This window comes from Larimichthys crocea, chromosome X (genome assembly GCF_000972845.2).
Source record: "Larimichthys crocea isolate SSNF chromosome X, L_crocea_2.0, whole genome shotgun sequence".
NCBI classification, from domain to species: Eukaryota; Metazoa; Chordata; class Actinopteri; family Sciaenidae; genus Larimichthys; species Larimichthys crocea.
In genome coordinates this window covers 3088906-3112548 of record NC_040020.1, presented here as the reverse complement: position 1 = coordinate 3112548, position 23643 = coordinate 3088906, and the positions used below count along the sequence as shown (strand labels likewise).

Sequence of the window (23643 nt, the reverse complement as noted above, 5' to 3'; positions counted from 1 at the left end):
TTTAATACAATATAAAGAAGACATTTTTGAGTGTTAAAAGAGCATTATGGAAGGGATCAAAGAAGTTCAGAGTCAAGTCATGCAGATGTCTGACCTGTTTGAACAATGTTTTTATATTTCATCTTAAGTGGCTGCCAAGTGCGCTTCTCCCCCGCCGGATTGCACCTACATGAAATAAATTAATAGGCTCCATTCATGCAATTTGCCCTTCAATAGTTATTGTGATTGCAAAATATTACATTTAAACTTACGCATTGACCCGAGCAGCAATGCTCTCCCATGCCCTCTCCCTCTCTTTAGCAGCCGCTGCAGTGTTGCACTTCTTTCTAAAGACATGCTCATATTCTCCATATGCAGTCATTAATATTTCCAATTCTATTGGGGTGAAAAATGCTGCCCTCTTTCTGTCAGTTTCCATGTTCAATCATCAAATCTGGGCTCCATTGATGCTGGCTTTATATGTCTGTGGAGCTCAAGTTTAACTCCAGGTTAAACTACTCTGAGTTGATTAAACCAACTCAAATCAGCTGTTGTGAAACCGAAAACTCAGAGTTTCCTATCTCAGAGTAGATCAACTCAGAGTTCAGGATTTGACTCAGAGTTTGTTGAACCTGCTTTGTGAAACAGACCCCAGGAGTGTTTATGTAAATGTGTTGTGAGCGTGTGCTCCATGTCTTTAAAGTGATTTAGCTCATTTGTTGTGCCTCCTGTTCCGGGAATCAGTCAGTCATTACCTTCTTGTTGACTGGTATTGGCATGTTTTTAATCCGACCTCACACAGATGTTTTTTTATAACCTGAAGGAATGGATGTGAAATGTGTGCTTCAATGTGTTTTTAGAAGCATTTAGGTTTAGTTTATGTCCCTGATGCTGAGTGATACTCAAGTGTTTTACTTCTTCACATGTCCAGTGTTACATTTTTTAATTTTTCTCAGTTTGCAAAGTTTGATAAACTGTCTGATTTAAGCCTGCCTGGCCAAAAGTGTGTGGACATCCAAACATGACAGCTTTATATGTGATGTTAAACATCTCTTTGCTGAGCATTTATATGCTACTGTAACATCTTGTACTCATCTGAGGAGGTGTAAGATTTTGGGACCTGGCTGCAGCCACAAACACTTTAGTGATCTTGGTGCACTGATGTTTTTCTGGCTTGCATTTTCTGTTAAGTCCCAAAGGTGTTGGTGGGGTCAGAGCTTTGTGCGGGCCAAATTTAGAAACTTATTTCTTCATGGACCTGGCTTTGTGCATAAGAACTGTGTCATGTTTAAACAGAGACAAAGTTAGAAGTACACTTATTGTCACGTTACATGTAAGGTTTCCTTTAATTAGAACTAAACAGGCGAACTCTGGAAACAGCCACAGACTGGGTGTCTACTTTTGGCCATATGGCGTATGTATCTACAGCATTTTGTTTGGCAATCAAGTGATGCTCACCCATCACTGGAACATAAAGTTAGGACAAAGTGAAACTAGAGGCTTGATCCTCGTCTGCTTTGCATTCAGCATCAAAACAGAGGAAACAGTGAAGCTCTGCAGCGGGCGACATCCCAACCACAGAGTGTATTCGCATAAAAAGCAGCCTCGTGCTCCGGAAACTGGAGATCAGCTCTTTGTCTGCGGGCTCTCTGCAGCTTCCATTGTGCCCCCCTCTCCTCCTCTCCTCCTCTGCTTTGTCCCATTACACGATGATAAAAATGTAAAAAGCAGTTCTGTTCTTAAAAAATGTCACTTATTGAAATTATTACCCAACACCTTTTGGAAGGGAGAAAAAAAAAGAAGAAAAAAAAAAAGAGGCGACCTGTTTCGTTGCATAAATCTGTGTGCTGCCATGGAAACCAGTTCTTCCTCTTGGTGGAAGGTTCCAACATGATTTTGAATTAGATGTAACGTGGCACAGATCTGCCCGAGAGAAACTCGCTGTTTTCGCTCATTATGAAAAGAGAGAACAGAGATTCTCTGTAAAAAAAAATAAAAAATCTTCTCCTCAGATCACCGAGCGCAAAGATATTTTTGACATCCTCGACTCAGTTGCAGAAAATAATGTGATGCCTTCTCTTGTAAAGCTTGATAAAGTTTGCTCTCTTGCTTCTTTAAGCTAAATTATAAAACCATTTGACTTGTGATTGACCTGAAACGCCGCCGCCCTAAATTTAGACGTTCCTCTCTGTGGATTTAAACATCAGTCAGTTTCACGCTTGCACGTTGTACGACTGTGAATAATCAACGTGACAAGTACAAGTGTGGAATCACAGACTGGTTGGCACCTTGTTACACTGTCAAGGGAAGCCCAGAGATGTCACCCTTCCAACCACACACACACACACACACCCTCACGTCACGACCTCGCTCTCCATCCCTCTGTCACGGCATCAGCGAGGTCGCCCTCATCTCCTAGGAGACAGGATTTAGAGCCACAGAGGTATTTTAGGACTGACAGCGAGAGGACGGATGGATGACTTGTTTTCTGCTCTATTTCTCTAGTTAAATCTAAGGAAGTGGACACTGAAGCTTCAATTCAGTCGTAGTGTTTCATAAATTGTCACACCTTGTGTTTAAGTGCAGACTTTAGGTCACCAGATTGGAGTTTTAGCTTTTTGATGAATGCATTTTGCTCCATCCGGAGATTTGTGCTTGTTCTGCCCTCACTGCATGCTGGCCAAGAAAGACAGCCATGGATGTTGTATTATTATTTTTTTGTTTCCTCCATTTTTACTGGCATGAGGCCAGAGTCAAGCTGTGTGAGTAGAAGCAGAGGAAAAAGAAAGAGAGAGAGGGACAGTGTCTGTGTTTGTGCACATTTTCCCTCTGTGGCACGTCGCCAGTCTGGTACACAGAGTTCCACCTGGCACTACTTCACACACACACACGCATAGATACACACACACACACACACACACACACATGTGTGCAAACACTACACACAGCATACTTCAATGCACAGGCAGCTTTGAGTGGTTGTATGAAAGAGTGACTAGGAGGATTTCGCTCTCAGGCAAATAGAGAGAGAGCGAGAGTCGGGCTGCACACCCACAGCTAAATACTCACCTGCTTTCAGAGCTACAACCGAATCTTTAGTAGGGTAGAGTAGGGACGATGCAAAAGGGTTTGTGTGTTGCTGGAGGGAGGGATTACGAGTTGGAAATGTCGGTTGATTGGTCAATCAAACGCTTTGGTCAAGAGCAACATATCTTGACTACTACTGGCCAGATTGCCAGGAAGTTTGTCATGAATATTAATGATCCCCTGTGGATGATTCCCAAAGATTTTGGTCACCCTCTCTGACCTACGGTGGCCCTGAGAGCTCAACGCTCTGCAGCTTAGAAATAAACGCATGCAAAAAGGCAAAAAAAAAAACTCGAGCAAATGAAAACAACAGCTTCACCAATTTGACAACACATGCACGGCATTTAGAAAACATTCTGCAATGTGAGAAATCACAATCGAACACAGAGACACTGCAAGTAACGCAGACCACATGTGAAGTCAGCTATCCGTAAGAGATTTTGGAAAATGGATTAAAATGTAAAATGGTTTTTGTTGGTGTTTTCCCAGTGTCTGGGTGTGTTCACCACTTTTTAAGCATCCCCTGGAAAGTTTCCATTGTTCTGGTCTGTTAGAGCTGCAGCTATTAGTCGATTAATGGATTAGTTGTTCATTTTCAAAGAAAGAAAATGTCCAAATTCTCTCATTTCAGCTTCTCAAATGTGAATATTTTCAGGTTTCCATTGTGCTCTAAACTGAATATGTTTACTTTGTTGACAAAAGAAAACGTTTGTGGACGTCACCTGAAGCTTTGGAAAACAATTTTCACCATTTTTGACATTTTATAGCCAAACAACTAATTCATTATTGGAGAAAATGAGCAGATGAATGAGCAGATGAATTGAGTTGCAGCCCTGTTTGTCTGTGTTACTTTGCAGCATGTTCTCGCAATGCTTTGCATCTGTTCACAAACTGGTTTGACGATGATTTCCTTGAGTTTTGTCTGTTTGCGTGCATTTTCTTAAGTTGCAGCGGTTGATCTTTCAGGGTCACCACACTGACCTTCTGTAGTATCACTATCAGGCGAAACTTATCACTCATTTCACAAAAAATACACATGACAATGAAAAAATTATTATTTCTTGAGTGTTTTCTTTCACTATAGAGTGAATTCCATTTGACACAGTCCTGCCACCTTTTGTACAAATGTTAATTTTAGACACAACAATCTTTTCTTAAAAAATTTGCTGTTTGTGCTCCCAAATGCTGATTTCTAATAATATCAGTCCAGCACAAGCACAAAGTGTCAGTGATGAACGACATTTGATATTGTATTTTAAACACTCGCTGGATTTCCATGCAATTTGCTGTGGAAATTCCTCTTCCCCCTGAGCTGTCTTGTAGTGCCACCATAAGGCCAGTTCCTCTGCCACCCTCTGGAAAATGATCACAATAACTGTGATCTGTATCAAACGATACAGAACATATCTTTAATGTTGCGTCCACCCTTTACAGACAAGTCTTAAACATTTGAGCCAAGGGCATGTCTAATTAGACATAAATAATTTTTACTAATCACACTTCTCTTTGTTTCCCTCCTGTCTGCATGTTTGTGTCTCTGCAGAGAAACTCCAGCCTCTCTGGGAGCACAAGAGGCATGTACCAAGTATCAGAGCGGCGTTCCTCCCCCAGCACGGGGTAAGTCAGCTGCTCCTGTTCCACATTTACAGATGATTTCACACCTCCTGAAATGTAAATGTAAACCACCACTGAACCATAAGGAGGTTCATCGTGATACGGTACACTTAATCATCCGGAAGTAAAGAAAGGATTATGAGCTTTTAATTGCCATAATACTTGTGGTTTAATTAGGAATCATTTTATTTCGTTTGGGAAGACTTTATGTCTGTCTGTTGTTCTGGTCCAGCCGGAGCTTTTGTGGCTCTTTGCTGTCAGATGAATTTGGTGCACCTCATTTTTCTTACCTTGTGAGAGCTGAGGTAGTATAACACAATCTGTCAGTGATGAGGAAATATAAAAGAACCTGTGGAGCCCCAAAGCTTTTAGCCACGATGCACTGTGTTGTCCTTTGGGCAGTTGGTTAAAGTGGTTAAAAACAGTGGAGGTCTCATGGTTACAACCTGTTTTCTTATTATGTCTTTCCCACATCAGTTCAGAAATAAACATCCAAAGATTATACTGTAGTTAAAGAGTAGAGTCACATTATAGAAGAGGTTTCTGATACATACACTAGATAAGATTATACTAGATTAATCTACTAGTTGTTGAACTATTTTCATAATTGATAATGATTTAATAAATAATTTATCAAGCAAAATTAACAAACATTTGCAGGTTACAGCCTCAAATATGATGCTTTGCTGCTTTTCCCACTTTGTTATGGTTGCAAATTGAATATATATATTTTTAGACTGTAGACAAAACAAGCAAAAAATAATTAGTTGCAGCCACTGACAGTATAAAACATGGACATCGCATCTGTGATATCACCCACAGGGTTGTGAAGTGTGGTGGCTCTGACCGCCACCATCTCCTGGCTATAATTTCGAAAAATGGATAATTTGAACATGTGCGTTCTGTAAAAATTCACCCTCAGTACAGTTGTCATGAACCGGAAAGTTAGCCATAGAGACCAAAACTTCTTTTTGTACCAGGCTGTAAACATGTTTGACATGAAGTTTGACATTTTAACATAGAGGCTTATGGAGATTAACTCGTCCTGTAGCCAGCCTCAAGTGGACGTTTGAGGAACTGCAGTTTTTGGCTTTTCATAGCCATGAATGTGCCGCTTGGTCGCAGCCCTACAGCTTAGACAAAACGGATTTACTGCATGTAGTTTGTTCAACATCGAGAATACAGTGTCTCCTCCTTTTCAATGTTGTTTGACACTTAGACATCCTCATTACAACATGACCATGTAGCACAGTACTGAGCCGTGTGACGTGTGATGGAGTCTCGTTCAGCAGAAGCGGTGAAGTTGCAGGTTGGACGTCTCTCTGCGTGAGGTGTGACTGAAGTATTTCTGGTCCCTGCTGGAGATTTTTCGACACATGGCTGTGGCATAATTCTCTGACAAGCACAACTGTCATTCCCAGTTGGTATGTGAATGTGTCTCCTAACCTGACGTCACACAGAACCCTGTCAGGCCTTCCCCATTGAATCATCAATGAAATGACACACGAACACACGGTGACCCCGACAACAACACACGCCATCCATCTTGTGGTTATTAATATCTCTTCATCAGGGATCATCAGATAGTAAATGTGTCAAATGTGCAAGAGTTTCAGTGATTTATTGACACTGACGTCACCAGATATTCACGCATCAATCATTAGCCAATGTGTGTTGGCTCTTTTTTTTACATTTTATATCCCTTTAAACATCATTTACTTTACATAATATCTATACTTTGTATATAATTTATATGTGATATGTTATATGAAATGTTTTGATACATCCATTATATCAAAATATCAGGATTTTACAGGTCCTGTGCTTCTACTCAATGCTTTCTTTCAAAGTTATACGAGGAGGTAAAATTTTAATTCTTAAAGTGTAAAGTAACACAAGCAGCCACAGGAGGGAGTGTGTTTTCTTCCTCTGATGACGACTAAGTCGCTTTATATATTTGCTCTGTGATGCTACTTTCTAATCTGCATACACACTTTGGAAATCATTAATCAGCAATCGCTAATTATGAGCTCGTCATGATTGGGATCGATTCACATCATTACGTCTTGCATATTATGTCTTTATTATTGATTTTAATGTTGTCAAAACATTTTTTTTGTGTGACTGTAATAAATCACGGTTCTGTCATTGACCCGATTTGGATTCTTCCGACTGTAAACACGCAGCACTGTTTTGGTTTCGGTTCATATATGTGGCACAACATTCATCTCCTCGTCTGTACATCCTCCCCTCTAACCGATAAGTGGTACCCGCTGTATCATCCGCGATACGCTTTCCTCTTTATTCCTCAAAATGATGCATGCGGATGCTTCCACTCGTCATATTATGCTGCGAGAAAGAAGGAGGGAGTACTGAGAAGGAAGAAATGAAGAGAGAAACGAAAGAAAAACGTCCTACTTTTTGAGGAGGCTGATATTTGTAACCCGCTCATTAGATGTATTGGTTGGGAGGTTATTTTAAGTACTGTAGCTGTATGTATGTACAAAAGCTGCCCTCGTTCTCCTGTAAATCCACTGAAGTGCAGCTGTTCCTCGTCAGTCATTCGGTGCATATTTGTGGCTCATTTGGCTTCAGAAGTGCATCCATTACTGTCAAATTAAATACCAATACTGCTGTTTACTTCAGTGGACCTTTAGGGATGTTACTTACTGTGCTGAAAATGTAAGCGAGAAATAAAATTTGTGTAGCACAAAGTCGCAGAGCGCTTTACAAGGGCAACATACAGTGTATAACAAAAGGTCAATAACAATAGAACAATAGAAATTCATGAGGTGACCTGGTGCGTACAGGTTACCCAAACGCCTGTCTAAACAGGTATGTCTTTAGCTGCCCTTTAAGAGAGTCCACAGAAGCAGCAGACTGTAAGGATGCAGGCGGAGCAGTCCAAAGGTTCACTGCTCGATCACCACGGGGTCTTAAGGTGGAAGTGTGGGACAGACAGCAAATTAGTATATCCGACCTGAGGAGGCGAGCCAATGAGTACGGCCGTGCAGCGCTCTGTATGTGTAAACTGTATCCTACATGCAGCAGTAAGATGAGGGGATAATCCCATTTGACCTAGTGAAGACTCGTGCAGCAGCATTCTGGACTGTCTGCAGACGATCAAGAGCAGACAGAGTGATGAGAGGAGAGGAGATAAAGTCTCAGTGCTCAATCATCTCTAGCTCAGCAGTTGAAACTAATTTGATAATATTGCATAAATGGAAAAAACAAGATCCGATCAGCTGCTCTAAATTACTCAGGTTAGGGCGGACAGCAGAGGAACGTTTTATATCTTTATGTTTGATTAAATAGCATTTAACTCCAAAGAATCAAAATGATAAAATACAAATACCTGACTGTCTGTCTATTGATGAATGTTGTGTAAATGAAACGGTATAAAGTGAAAAAGCGTGTGAGAGGCATTGATGGCGATGATCAAACTGCTCTTCATGAGGCTGCAAAATGTTTTCTAAATTAAATATTCTGCCAATAGACACAAGAGCTCTTCAAACACCCACTTCAGGCTTGATTGTGATGTTGTGTTTGTTCAGAGCAGAGCTGATGTTGCATCACGAACACATTAAAGTTGAACTTTTTTGTTAAAAGTGTTTATTCGGTTTCTTTCCCAGGCTCAAACGAGATGATTAATACCACTCTCTTATCTCTTTATTAACTGTGAAGCTGCATCAGACAGGTTATCTTATTTTATAGTTAGGAATGGAAACAACTCGCCCCGACTCTGTCTCCAGTTTTCATGCAACACATATTTGGAAAAACTCCCAGAAAACTTGAGGTTTGCTTCGACTCTCAGTTCTTTTAAATCACAGTAAAAGACTTTTTTTGTGTTTGCTGCTGCAATTTATTAAATAATCTGTTATTTTCTCTTTTATTTTCTTTCACTTGTCTAAAATCCATGTGATATATTATCTCATGCTTCTTTTATAGCTCGTTTTATTGCTTTTAATGGCTCATGTAAAGCACATTCATTGTCTTGTTATTGAAAGGTGCTATCCAACTAAACTTGACTTATCTTTAAAGCTCACTAAATAATACATTTCCATGTTTCTATATTGTTTAATCTGTTATAAACTGAGTGTCACGGTTATCCAAGCAACTTTCAGGAAAGAGAGGTTGTGCAGTCCAAAAATAATTTAATAACACAAAGCTTAGAGAGTTTGCAAGGTCCAGAAAAGCACAAAGACAAAACACAGGGGTGGACACCAGAACTGGCACTGAAACCAAGAAGTTCACAGACAAATATACAAGTCAAGGCAGGATAACGAGACAAAAACTGAAAAGTAATCAGGGCTAAACGAGCAAAAACTTGTGGGAAACGCAACAAAAGCAGAAGTAGAGAGCAATTACAGCAATTACAAAATAAAACACAGAGACAGGGAATAAAGAAAACAAATTTTAAAATGACAGGTTGTGGTTTCACCAAAGAGGGACTATTTCTTGGCCGGGTATAGTAACTTCCTGGAGTCTCTGGTAGTTGCTGGTCATTGGTAGTAGCCAGTAGTTACGTAACTCATTTTAAGTTTTTGAGTCTCTCCCTGTCCCTGTGGTAGGAATCTTCTCATCTAACCCTCTGCTGTTGATGCTTTTGAGTTCAATACAGTGTGGCATGGTACTGGATCTAATGATGATGATGGCCAATCATCATTCATAGTACACTTTCTTCTCTTTTTCTGCAGAGCATCGGGGAGGATCAAGTCCGTCTCACAGGGCTCTGGAGGTTACGACAGTGACAGCGTGGAGATGCATCCCATGGAGGAGTGTCCCGAGGCTCAGTACTATCACATGCAGTGCCGGCTGGGTGAGGCGGGCTACGAGCGCTCCCCTGGATGTGGCGGCGGTGGATCAAGAAACTGGGGCCTGCGTAAACAGGCTATCCAGAACTGGCAGCGGCGACCTTACAGGAACAGCACTGAAGGCGAGGAAGGTGACGTGTCAGACGTGGGCTCCCGGACCACCGAGTCTGAGGTGGAGATGTGGGAACAAGAGAGGAGAGCTGTGGCTGAAGTCCAGCAGTCTGCCGCTCCCTATCCTCACCACAGCAGGGCAGGATATCGCCCTAACGCAGGTAACTGTCTGTCTGGGAATTTGCTCAAGAGCCGTTATTCTTAGAAATGTCACACACTCTCTCCAATCTAAAATCCAGCCAGCAGCTCAGACGCATGGGAGCCAGGATTCACAGAATAAAGGGCCTAAAATGAGTCCCATGAGAGCAGTGACTGATGTGGATCTAGGTCAGGTTGAGTTGCAGTCGCTGTAATAACGCTGGAGCTGTATCACTGACCCTGGTGCGTTTCACTAAGTGTGGATCAGCTGTGAGCAAGTATGGTAAACATAGAGGAAAGAGGCCACGTATCTGCTGTAGCGTACAGCCACAACAATGTAAACACTTCATGAAAAATGACTTAGACTCTGACGTCATTGAATCACAATCACAAACACTGCCATGAATGTGTTTGGAGATTTTCCTTATACAAATCATCTGTCTCAGGGTGGAGGGTGTTCTCTTCTTTACAGCCCTCTGAGACAAACTGATTTTGGCTTCTACGATTGAACTTGACTTGACGAGTTGAAATGCGACTATAAAGCACCGCGTCAGCTATAAAGAAGGTCAAAGCAGACTTTTAAAAGCATTATGAGACAAATAACAGGCTGCTAAAGAGGCCAGAATCATACCGCGCATATCATCAATCTAAAAGCTGAAAAATGATTTCATATGTCGAACAATGCAGAGACAATAACAGGAAAGAGAATACATTTGAATAATTGAATCATAATTTGAACAGTATTTCACTAGATGCAGTTTATAAGTGACTACGTTGCAATCAAAGTGCAGTATATGAAAGAGTAAAACATAATGACATGTGACATATGCATGTACATTATAATTTGAATTTTGTTTTTATGTCGACGGCATAAGTTTATTAGTATCATCTTCAAACTTCAAAGTGCTACATCATCCAAAGTAATGCATTAGAACAATATCTGATTAATAAAATTGACTTAACTACAACAAAACTAAATAGAAATCAAGATAAAATACAAACAAAAGTGCTGCTGTACAGGCAGGGTGCTCAGGTCGAGCAGTCCTGGCTGCAGCGCGCCCAGGGTTCACTTCCAACCTGTGGCTATTTGCTGCACATCATCCGTCTCTCTCTCTCTCTCCCTTGAATTTCCCATCACTCTTCAGCTGTTACCTATACAATAAAGGTTCAAAAATAATCCCAAAATATCTGTACAAAAATAAAATCAACACCAGATGTTTAACTAAGATTTGAAAGCGGCGTAAAGTCATGTAAGGTCAGCAGGGAGTTATACGTGTGCCAAATCTTATTCACTGACAAAGACCGCACCAGCATGGATATACATTTACACAGGTTTACTGCATATTGTGGATGAAGATGATGTACTGTATGAGGGATGAAGGGAGAACTGAGTCATGGAGGGAGTGAAACCTGATATCATCCGTCCTAGTTGCAGTGATTTTGATTGTGATTTGTCCTTTTTCACGAGGTGTTTACACTGTTTAGTTCTCCCTCGGTATGTCTGTTATAGATGACGAGTGAACCAAGTCATACAGTGCTGTTGTTGCTATACTCTGTGTGTGTGTGACTGTCTATTTGGTAGAAGTTGAACATGTTTGTATTTGTAAAAGCTCTGTTGTATCATCTCCGTTCCTCGTCTCTTTGCTTTCCACGCCTGAGCCAAATCCGACCGCCAATCATGCCCGCACATTTCTTCAACTCCACCACAGATTGTACATCTCTCTGTTAACTTCCTACCCTGCCAAGATCCTTAAACTCACTGCTGCTGCTGCTGCTGCTGCTGCTGCTGCTGCTGCTGCCCTCCATTTTTCTCCACCTGCTGTTGGGTTTCTTTTAAATACCAGGTGGACCGAGGCGGTCAGAGGAAGGAGCAAAACTGGGCCAGAGCCCTATGACAAATTCATACAAACAGCGATTACAGGCCCCTTAACTCAAAGATTTTTCTCACGTAACGCTCAACATGTTACTGGCATTCCTCTTCTCTGACGTAGTTCTCCTTATTGGGAGAGTCTCTGCCAGGTTTTATCAGATGGTATGTATCTACAAGCACACAGTTCTTTCTCAGCATGTAACACACAGCGTGGCTTTTTTAGTTCATTTGGCAGTCTTGAGCGTAGGTGGTGTGTGTGTGTGTGTGTGTGAAAGAGAGAAGAAAAGAAAGAAAGAGGAAGAGAAAGTGTAAGTAATGGTTCATAGCCCTGATGGCTTCGAGCAGACGCCTTCCAAGGCCAAAGATGAAATGAGTCATGTAGGAGCAATCTTGCTGGGAGGAACAAGACGGGCTTGGACACACGGTATCAGCAAGACAGAGGATAAAAAGATGGAAAGAAGAAGAAGAAAAAAAAAATTATGTAATATCATTTTGTGTCTTGTTGAAGGTTGGCGCCACCATGTGACAGAGTTTTAACATCGTTTAAGTGGCATTTACTGGTATTTGTTATTTGGAAATCTGCTCTACAGCAACAGCAGTAGAATAAAGGCCATTGATTTTTTATGTTTATTTATGTAGCAGTCGCAAATTGCTTCACAGAAAGCAAACATAAAACTATTAACGATTAATATAAAACATAAGTGAAACAGCAAGAACAAAATCAGGAAGAAGCAGAGGCAGAATACCAAATATAGACTTATAAATCTACTCAGATCTAGCCCCCATTAGTTTATGCTCAAGGACCTCAGACTTGCAGGTTGATAGCAGAAAGCAACTAAGAGATATAATCTGGGGGCCTTGAAGTGCTCAAATTAAGTAGGATCTTAAAAATCAATTATAAAACATACAAGCATTCAGGGTTGGGACATTTTAAGATGAGTAGTACAGTATGTTCCCTTCTCTTAGTTTTGTCAAGAGTGTCACGGCTGAGTGGCTTCTGGGCACTCTGCACAATTTGTTGTTTTCTGCTTTATGCCAGTTAGATGCTGCAGTAGAAATGAAAGCATGGGTGACGAATGAAGTTAGTCCTGAGATGGTAGAAGCAGTTTATAACTGTAGCTGGAATCAAACATCAGACCTAAATGAACTGAGTGTATTTTCTTCCCACAGGTCGGTCTGACGGGGTCTACAAGCCATGCCGCCATGAAAAGAGCCCGTCCAAATCCAACGAGGTGATCAGTCCAGAGATCCTGAAGATGCGTGCAGCCCTCTTCTGCATCTTCACCTACCTGGATACTAAAACCCTGCTGAGAGCTGCAGAGGTCTGCCGTGACTGGAAGTTTGTGGCCCGTCACCCAGCTGTGTGGACCAGAGTGCTGCTCGAGAACGCTCGCATTTCTTCCAAGGTGCGTAGTAGTGAACATTTAGATCCTTGTGTGCATGTGTTGATTTTAAGCTGTATTGTCGTGCATATTTAAAGATCTGTCGCTGATCTTCATGTTTGTCCTGCAGTTCCTGAGCATATTGTCTCAGTGGTGCACTCAGACGCACTCGCTCATCCTGCAAAACCTCAAACCAAGACAGCGGGGGAAGAAAGAAACCAAGGAGGACTACCTGAAAAGCACACGGTGAGACACAAGCACCGGTCATTTGTGATGTGATTCCTCAAACAGTGATCGACGAGAGGAAGCGATTAGTGATTGAATTCTGACTTTGTTGTGCTGTTTGATTCTGATCAACACGCAGAATCTCGGTTTTCTCTTCCTTTAAAGAAGACAAGTCGATGTTTAATATGCGTGGTCTGGATCTTTTCAGCTGCTTCCTGTATATATTGATACAAACGTCACAGGATTTCTTTTTTTGTTTTGTGCTAGAAATGGTAGAAGTGCTGCAGCGAAGGACGGGCGACTCACTTCCGCTGCTCTCTGTCTGTCTGTCTTTCATTTTTGTGTTGACCTTCCATTACATTTCCATTTAAGTGGCTGTCTGGAGGAAGGACTGGAGGCGTTGTTAAAGGCCACAGGAAGTAACCTGCTGATATTGAAGATTTCACACTGCCCCAACCTGCTGACTGATCGTTCCCTCTGGCTGGCCAGCTGCTACTGCCGAGCTCTGCAGGCTGTAACCTACAGGTACCCACAAGTCCCATATGTCGCTTTCCACAGAGACTTAGCTTTAATAAGTCAATACTTGGACATACTTCACTCAGTTGTATACTCCATAGACATAGTGTCACATGTATGGAATATAAACTGTGCGCACACTTGTTGTGTTCCAGGAGTGCCACAGATCCAGTTGGCCAGGAGGTGATCTGGGCCCTCGGGGCAGGTTGTAGAGACATCATCTCCCTACAGGTGGCGCCACTACACCCATGGTATGTTGCACCTCTAAATAATGCCAAATATTCGATCTATATATTCAGTATCAATGCTGTGTGTTGTTAAATAAATGATAATGGACTATATTTTGTCTCTTTTAGCCAACAACCTGCTCGTTTCAGTAACCGATGCCTACAGACGATTGGAAGATGTTGGCCACACCTCCGTGCTCTCGGCGTGGGTGGGGCTGGATGTGGCATTCAGGGGCTGGCGTCTCTAGGTAAATATATTGCTTATGAAACAGCTCTTAGCTACAGCATGGAAATGCATTGTTCATGATATTTATGAAGTGTTCAAACGCCGTCACACTGCATTTTTATTCCTGACAGTCACATAGGCAGAAATAGAAAGATGGTAAACTAGGACAGCACAGCACAGACACTGCATTTAACCAGTGTTTTAAGTAAATTATTCATATATTCTTGATAATAATGTACATTTTAAGCACTATTTGTTGAGACCCTTAACAAGCCTTTAGGCACAGCTGTTATCTTGACACTTTCCATCTACTATCCATCCATTCACCTCCCCTTCAACCCCAGCGAGGAACTGCATGCGCCTGCAGGTGCTGGAGCTGGACCATGTGAGCGAGATCAACCAGGAGGTGGCAGCAGAGGTTTGCAGAGAGGGCTTGAAAGGTCTGGAGATGCTGGTGCTTACCTCCACACCGGTCACCCCCAAAGCCCTGCTCCACTTTAACAGTGAGTTTGAATAATGCTGCACTCATTACAAGAGGCATGCTCATTTAAAACCAAGCAGGGTAGGCTACCAAAAGGCATAACTGTCGGTAAAAGTGAATAAAAACTACAAATGTGTGTGCAAATCCTACGTCTGCTGCAGGTGTTTGCCGCAACCTGAAGTCCATCGTGGTTCAGATCGGCATAGAAGACTACTTTGAGGACCCCAACAGCCCTGAAGCTAGAAAGTTGTTTGACGAGATGGTGAACAAGCTGCAGGTAACAGCACCTCTGCGTCTTACACCTTCACCTTTAGTTTGACTTGCCAGCTTCTGAAACGAATAACACAACCCACAGAAAAGAGAGCAAATTAACAAATAATATTTCACATTTCACCACACACTTATTATTCTAATGTATAACTGCAGTGTTAACTTTATGAAGGTAATGGATAACAAGCTCTACTTTCTGTTAAACTCTCTCCTGTGAATTTCTTTTTTTGGGGCCAGCATGTCCTTGAAGTTTTGCACCACTGTTATGCACATGACTAACAGCCTGGCTAATAGTCGTTCAGAGGATAAACGCATTTATTTTTATCGCAGCTACACACGGTTTAAACCGTGACTCAAGCTTAGAAATCCCAGTGATGGCTGGTTGTGGATGCGCTGGTGTGCTAACTCACTCGAGCAGAGGCTTTGCTGTGAGAGGCTCGGGTTATTGTTATAGCTGACCACACACACAAACAGAGATTTGAAAAGCTGCGAAATCCCCAGGTTTTTTTATTTATGTTTTGTTTTTATGAGTCATTTTTACAGTGTGTTCGTCTTCGGATATTACTCTCAAGATGGTGGGGTTGCTCACAGCAGTTAGGTAACCTCTCCAAACGCGGCAAACAGCCTATGATTTATTTTTATCCCTCCCTCTTTAAGTTTGCTGTGAGAAGGCAGCCAAAGTTCTCCTCTCGTGTTTAATCATCCGTTTTTTTTTCCAAGCGAGCTCTGTAGAGGCGAAGCTTATGAAGCAAGACAGTCATCTTTAACCTGCTGCACCTCAGTGTTTTTATAGCTTTGTGTCATACAGCAGTCAATGTACACACATACTGCAAATGTAAGCATATATATAAGCCTTGAAGATAACGGGGTAATGGAGAATTTTGACTGCCAGATATTTCGTATGAAATCATAGAGATTGCCTTTGAGAAAATGAGATCCTCACATCCCTTCCCTTGCCTTTTTGTTTCAGGCTCTGAAGAAGAGACCTGGCTTCTCCAAGATCCTCCACGTGAAAGCAGACAGTCTCTGCTAACATCTTTTGTGCAGATTCTTTAGAGTCTTGGAGAGAAGCCATTTTGGCTCCAGTCAATCAAAGAGGGGGAAAGAAAAAAAAAATAAAATAAAAAAAGACCCAGCTGTTTTGAGCCCACTCTGTGGAGTTGAATACGTCTGCAGCACCGACAGAATCAAGAGAGGAACGCAATGATGAACCACGGCCAAGGCTCGATGTGCATAATCCTCAAGTACAACCTTCAAACAGAAAAAAAAACTCATTTGCTATTCCAGTAAGGAGAAATCGTTATCTCCTTTATGCTGGTTGTGACTGAAAACCAGTCAGGAGGCTTATTTGAACTAATAATAGCACTATATATATCACGTGAAGGGCCTGTCTTAAACTTAACAGACTCAAATATCCATAACAAAACTGTCAGATTCCTCTTTCTCAGTCATATTTTGCTTTCACCATAAAAATGGATCGTGTCGTTGCACAGAGCCAGATCTCTTTTTTTTTTTAAACGGCTGGAGCCAGGTGACAGCGCTGTATTTACCTGTCTGCGATCACATAAATGCTTGACACAGACTTGAGACTACCTTCAGCACTAACATCTCGTGGGCAGGAGCACATTATAAAGCGTATTTACTTTCCACAGAAGTACAAGGTTAAGAGTCCTGAGACGGGAGCTTGATAAAGCCGAGGATTGAATAAATGGTTTTCATCCTGTCTGTCCCGTTACCGCTGTGTGCTGAAGTGGGACGACTGGCAACAAATTACAACACTTACTGCTTCCTTACATGCTGCAACAGCTCCGGGCACAGTGGACAGAGCAAGGACAGCACTCCCTGTAACACACCAATCCTTGACAGTCTTCTAGCCACTGCATGGCAGCGATGCATTTAGCCTCTTTTCATCCTCTGCTTCCTCGTACGAACAAACCTGGACCCGGTGTTTTCAACGGTTGTATTATCCACAGACGGATCCATCACACATTTTATCTCTATCAAAAAAAGAAAGAAAGAAAAGAAAATGGTGCCATTTGTAACCGTGTTTGTCCTCATTCCAGTGAGCGTGTTCTCCAATGTGCCATTACCGAGGGAAGAGGGACCACGCAAATACATTATTGGAAACAGCTCTTACTGATCATAAAGGTGTTGTGTTTCATATGGAACATGGTCTCCGGCTGTATACAGGTGTTAAAGTGTTTATATATCATGTGGGTTTCATACTTTACCATACTAACCAGTGCCATTCCTATTAGTCGTGCTCGTCCCGCCTGAGGCCCTGAACGATCCTTATTTAATGTTTCAGCTGACGTCCTCTGGCTCCCTCTGCTGTTTTTTTTCAAGCACTTACAACGAGACCAGCTGATGTGACACAGTATCACCTTTTTAAATAATCTGAATTTGTGCAATTCATGGCTACAATTGAGTTCAGGATGCGCTGCAGAAATTCTCACATAGTATAAGTAGCAATACTCTGAGGGGGTTCCAACTATTTTACACGTTCGGATTAATATGTAATTCATAAGAAGCACCACGCAGCCTGAGAAAATAACCTCCATAATGTTATCAGGCTTATCTTGGCTTAGAAATTACAAACACACATTAAGCTGCATTACAAGCTTGGAGTTTGAAACAATATGGGAAGATGCATCGACCAAGCATAGAGAGTCGGGAGAAAAGTCTCAGATCCACAATCTTTGGAAGTTGACCCCCATACTAAGGACCAAAAGTCAGAATGTTTTCGCCTCTGTAGCATCCATTTTTAAAAATCAGTCCCCAAACATCAACAAAGTGCAATACTAAATCACTGGAGTACCCCTTTAACATAACAGTACCCCTGTTAGACGCTGTCAATCACTTTGATTCAAAGAAATCGTGCACACCGCTTTGAAACAGGCTGAAAAAAATGATTCACACATCGGGCAGAACATCACGTCTCTTCCCTCACGACACATCAAGGATGCCTAACGAGTTGTTCATTCGATCCGGTACGCTTCATTCGTCACACGGCAACTATTGCCACGTCTCTTGGTGACAGTTGCCGGGAATACCGGGTTCTCCTCGCTGACGAGGAGAGCTGTGAGCGGCTGTACTTTGGTCCCTGCTTCATAGTCAAACATGTTTATGAGGACTTGTGTAGCTGCATATTGTAGTGATGATGTTTCAGGTCAATGTGTGAGAACAGTTGTGGATGTCCATTTCTTCATGTTCTTCCAGTACTGATGATTATTATCCAACAATGGTACTGATTATCCGCTTATCTGGTTTCATTGAAGGAAATATGTTTGCGGGAACGGTGTAAAACTTTGCTGACACAATAGAGAAAACACAAAGCACTTGTTGATTTTGAGTTTTAGACAATCCTGCCTTCGCTATCAGCTACTCTGTACATAATGTTTGTAAAAAAAACAACAACAACAAAAACAAGAAAAAAATGACCAACATTTGATGTTATATAATATTAAGGTCATATTATGAGTGGAAAAAGTTGTTTACAGGTCTTCATTCTGTAAGCATTTTCTCTCCAAAGTTGAATGAAAGATAAATATAGAGAATTATATTATGTATAACAGTAGTGTTGAAATTGCAGTTGTGTATTAGATACTTTATATTAAATGTGCATCAGAGTCATATAGAGATGGAAATTATTTAAGAAGAGGATAAAGATGATAATTCAGCTATTTATTTCTATAAAAAAAAAAGAGCGATGTGTATAATGTTGGCATGTTTGTGTTCGAGCATCAATCATTAAGTTGCCTTCTTAACTGTTCTGCTACTGTGACAAGAAAATTATTAGATGTTTAAAGAGCTTTGATTGCCTGCAGGTTAATAACGTTTCTCTTTATTTGATCCAGTCTGTTGTTGCACTAGTGAGAAAAAAAAAAGCAAAAAAAAAAAAAAAGAAGATATTTCAGATGTTTATTATAAGAGTGTTGTTTTTAATGTTCAGCTATTTCTCAGTATTTGACAAAATATGATGCACTTTTTTTCCTGCACACTTTTACCGGCCCCCGTTGGTCATCGGTTACGTCAGAGACGACACTGGTTTCTCGCGGCGTTTTCTGTTGTGGTTTGAAACCGACTTGTTCTGCTCAAACATTCGGTATCATGGATGGAATATTTTGGAAATACAGCGATTGCATATGAACTTCTACGACGTACACAGACGTACAGTTACACCATCTCTCATATCTCATTGGTGGGAAGTTAAAACTGATTCAACGGCGGTTTAAGTGCTTTTTTCAGTTCATTGCCAATATGACCTTATGCTCACCTTCGTATTTGTCTTTTGTTGTAGCTTTGCATTATTAATGCAGATTTCTCACACCAACAGTACGTTCGCTTTATCGTGAAAAATGGACCTGCTGAACATGTTACAGAGCCTGCATGCTCTGAAACTGCAGATTAGAGGTGCCAAGTACGCCGGAGTCATTTTTGGCTTATCTCCATCCTCTTGCCTCTCCAAATATAAAGCAGAATAATTTATTTATTTTGATTGAGAAAGCGAAGCATCACTTATAAACCTGGGTGCTTCCTCGTTCACGTTTTATTTCATTATTTAACGTTTTAAATCAAGTTTTATTCCTCCTCTGTTGCAGTTACACCCATGTATCATACTGTGCAATTGAAAAACAGTGTCTGAGTGTTCATGTACCTCTTTGTACATATTTTATGTATGAATGATTGTACTCTGCCCGTTCATCTGAATAGTATTTTACACATTACCTCAACACTTATCTGGGCAATTAAGTGTGCAGTTTGTCTTTGTACTGTTTCATTTTTGACTGCCGTCGACAGGTATGCCAATTAATCCATGAACTTCATCCATGTTGCTATGATGACAAAATGGATTCTGTTGCTGAAAAAAAAACTTTCCCAAAAAGATGATCAGCCTTCTCTGATGACTGCAATAGATGGAAATGTTTTACAGTTCATTTTCACTCATTTGTTGTCATCAATAAAATTGCTTTAAATTGTATTCGGTCGTACTTTTTCAGATACTTTTGATCACGTTCATTTCTTGAGCACCAGTTCACGGTGAGGTCTGACGTTGTGTCTTGAGATAGAGGTCATGTCCTCCGACCTTAATAATGTTCCACATCTTTCATACATTAGTGGTTTTATTCAACGTTTAATTCACATTTATATTCATTGGATCATTTCTTACCAAATCTCTATACTCCCTCAGCTGATTCAAATATCGCCTTCTCTATAGTATATTTTAGTTACCACTAAATAATTGGCTTGCATGCATCTTTAAACTGAAAACTGATCATGAACATGTGATGGACGCACTTTTTTCTGGCATCAATCCTAATGACACTAGTATAGATACTCAAAACAAGACTTTGTATCGGTATCATTAATAGTTTGGGGACTGATCCACATCCGACCTTACACAAGGTTCATGTCGATGAAGGATCGCGTCAGTGCATATAGCCAATGTCCAAAATAAAGATGTTCGCATGCATGAGAGAGCAGTTCGTCTCTTCTGTGACATTGTACTTTCAGTGCTGCACCTTCATGTATCAGGATCTTTGCAGACAGGAAATGAGGCACGGAGATAATTGTGTTTCCAGTTATTATAACCAAAAGTGATACCTCATTCATCACCGTTACTCACTGAATCATTGAAATACCTCTTTTTAGTCAGCACGGTATTTCTTATTTTAAAGGACATTAAGATGTCAACAAACTTTCTTCATTCTGTGGAACATGTCACCTTTCTGACCTGTCCCTGGCTCATTTTGTTCTGTAATCCCTCTATTTATACATTAACCTGAACTCTACCTTACCCTGCCAGTCTCAGTATAACATCAATAAAGGGAAGTGCCTTCAAGACATGTAATAAATAGGAACAAACATTGTATAAGTTAAGACATTTAAATAGCTGTGTAATCCTAATTTTTATAACACCAAGCCAAACATTTTCCAGCACTTCTTTCTTCCCTTGTATTAAGCATGCTAATTTTGGTTGCATTGGCAGCTACTAAATTTAAAATGTATTCGTTCCAACCCTCAATGGCTGCCGCACATTGAAGAGAAAAAGAAAAAGGAAATAGGGAGTTAAAATTTCCATCTGTGTGTTGGAAGTGGCACTTTATTTATTGTTTATTTATTGTTATTGTACTTATTGGAGATTGGACTCATGACCTCCGTGTTTGTAGCTATGGCCCTGACCACACACTGTATACAGGTACACATATTGTAACGTAGACCGTGCGACTCGACAAAGCCTTCCTCTGATTACACAACTCTGCTAGCACAGATGAAACCAATGAACCATGACTCATCTGCTTTAAACGTTCTAGTTATTCAGGTGAAACAAAACAGTTGTTTTTACACCTCGCCTCTCCTTTCCTGCTAAGGTGTGTTGTATCTTCCCAGCAGTTTTAATCACCCATAACAAAAAACTGTTTCTGATTGCCTCTCAAAAACTGAACTGCCGGTCCTCCCAGCCAAACCTACTATACACCACAACATCAGCATCAAAATTGATTCCCTATGTCTCACCCCCACCAGGCTGGTGAGAAACCTAGGGGTTATGATTGATGACCAACTAACCTTTCCCAATCATGTCGCCTCAATTGCCCGGTCATGCCGCTTTGCATCAGAAAAATCAGACCTTACTTAACTCAACATGGTACTCAACTCAACTCCTGTCGTCATCTCAAGACTAGACCACTGTAACACCCTCCTGACGGGCCTGCACAGTGAATCCCTTTCAGGCAGCGCTCCTGGTCTACAACCTACCTACAGTACTAGAATGCTCTTATCGAGGCATATGCTACCTCGCGACCGTTGCGCTCCTCCATTGAACGACGCCTGGCTCTGCAACCCGTTCGTTCAAGGCAATCTAAACTCTTCTCGTTTGTTGTTCCCCGTTGGTGGAACGCACTACCAGTCCCTACCAGAGCAGGAGCGTCCCTCTCTGCCTTACCCAGCTCTTCAGAGAGTATCTTCTCTACTAGCACTACTCTACAAATCTACACCTTAAGGCATCGTCACTAGCACGCTTCTTATAGCACTATACCTTGATTGTTCCCTTTTCTGTAAGTCACTTTGGATAAAAGCGTCTGCTAAATGACTAAATGTAAATTTAATGTAATTAACCACAAATTTAGCAACTAATGGAAGCTGTACTGCTAAAAGAAAAGTGAAGTGTTACTCGAATGGGTTTAAAATGTTGGAATTATTAGTTAGACTTTTGATAGCATGTTTAACGTGTACGTTAAATGGCTTTGTGGCTTGTTTTGGAGTTGGTCTGCCCCCTGGTGGCCAGATATTGATTGATGCAGCTTTATGTTATTCATTTCAGGTAAACAAACTAAAAAAATCATGTTGACATACTGCACAGAATCAGTGAGAACCTAAATCTTAAAATGATTAAAATCAGAACTAAACTAGTTGCTTACAACCACAACTCTGTATGGCCTCTGTAGTGTGCCAATCCTTATTTCTCTGTATTCTCTTTGTATTGTTTGTGACAGCAACACTGAGTGTTCAGAAGAAAAGGAAAGGATGCCGTGCCAAAATAATACAATGCAGTGATGCAATACGCTGGCGCTGACTTACTGTAACAGGTTCGTGCTGGTTGTTGGTTTTGGCACGAACTGACTTCATGTCTTCATGGCCTCATGTCACCCATGCCATATTTTAAAAAATCATTTCTACCTATGGAGGATGTGAGGCTACAGATCTTTAATTATCTGCCCCCCCCCCCCAAAAAAAAAAATCGAATCATTTTTCTATTGGTAAACTCTGAATTTTTTTGACAAGGCACATCCGAAAGCACCATCAAGCCCTGATTTATATTTTTTCTTCATTATTGTTTTAAAAATAAATACTTTAAAACACTTACAGTATGCAATGATCTATCTGTTAGATCACCAGAACAGTGAAACAACAGATGACTGTACCTTCTGGTGATAGCTTGTAGTTGAATGGTTAAACCCTCTGGAGCCTCTCGTGTTCCCCTGTTGGACCAGGATTCCTGCCAGGATTTTGTCCCTGTGTTTCCCTCTCTGCTTTCCAACTGTCTGAATGAAAGAGGAGGGTGAGTACACTACCCACAGAAAACAAGGTCCCAGTTTTAAAAGCCTTGTACACACACACAATCACAATTCACATAAATCCTTCCAGCCAGTTTTATTTCACAACATTTCTCAATGGAAAAATCACTCGATATCTTTCTCAAATGTTAAGGTGTATTTTGACAGACAGTCTGTACCTCTATGCAGATTACTTGGCCTCCAAAAGGCTCCTAAATACTGTACAACCCCTTCTTTTTATGTAACAGCTTGACACATTTGTTCTTGCAAAGAAATTTAATAGTGCCGCTATAAGATAACAACACCCAGCTCCAAATGGCAGACAAAGGGAAACTACCTGGTAAAGACGACACTTCACAGCTGTGTTCATGTCTCTACTCAGAGCTCATGGGGGGAAACTCTGCTAAATCATCAAATCTTCCCAGTCTATTATATAATATTTTTGTTCTGCCATGAAATGTAACACAAGCTCAGTCTGGTTATGGGCTAAACTTGTTGGCATGTTCTCCTGTTTCTGTGCCCTTTTACACTTTGAGGATGAGGAGACGAAGCTCATGTTACACCTGACAGTGGATTAGCAGTGTTTGGCCACAACAAGACTCCAGAGAGCAGTTACTGTAAATCATAATACACTACTTGGTGGAGTAAA

At 41.1% G+C, this 23643-nt stretch overlaps 1 protein-coding gene across 2 annotated transcripts in view; it reads left to right on the top strand.

Moving 5' to 3' along the window:
* fbxo41 (F-box protein 41) overlaps positions 1-19735 on the top strand; it is a 51011-nt gene extending 31276 nt beyond the window's left edge. For both annotated transcript variants that reach the window (XM_019255336.2, XM_027283085.1), the window contains exons 5-14: positions 4610-4683; positions 9378-9766; positions 12784-13019; positions 13126-13241; positions 13593-13745; positions 13892-13987; positions 14093-14211; positions 14534-14692; positions 14832-14947; positions 15911-19735. In XM_019255336.2, coding sequence (XP_019110881.1) covers positions 4610-4683; positions 9378-9766; positions 12784-13019; positions 13126-13241; positions 13593-13745; positions 13892-13987; positions 14093-14211; positions 14534-14692; positions 14832-14947; positions 15911-15973 — 1521 coding nt within the window. In that variant the 3' untranslated portion in view covers positions 15974-19735. The remainder of the gene's footprint in view (positions 1-4609; positions 4684-9377; positions 9767-12783; positions 13020-13125; positions 13242-13592; positions 13746-13891; positions 13988-14092; positions 14212-14533; positions 14693-14831; positions 14948-15910) is intronic.
* The last annotated feature ends 3908 nt before the right edge of the window (positions 19736-23643 follow it).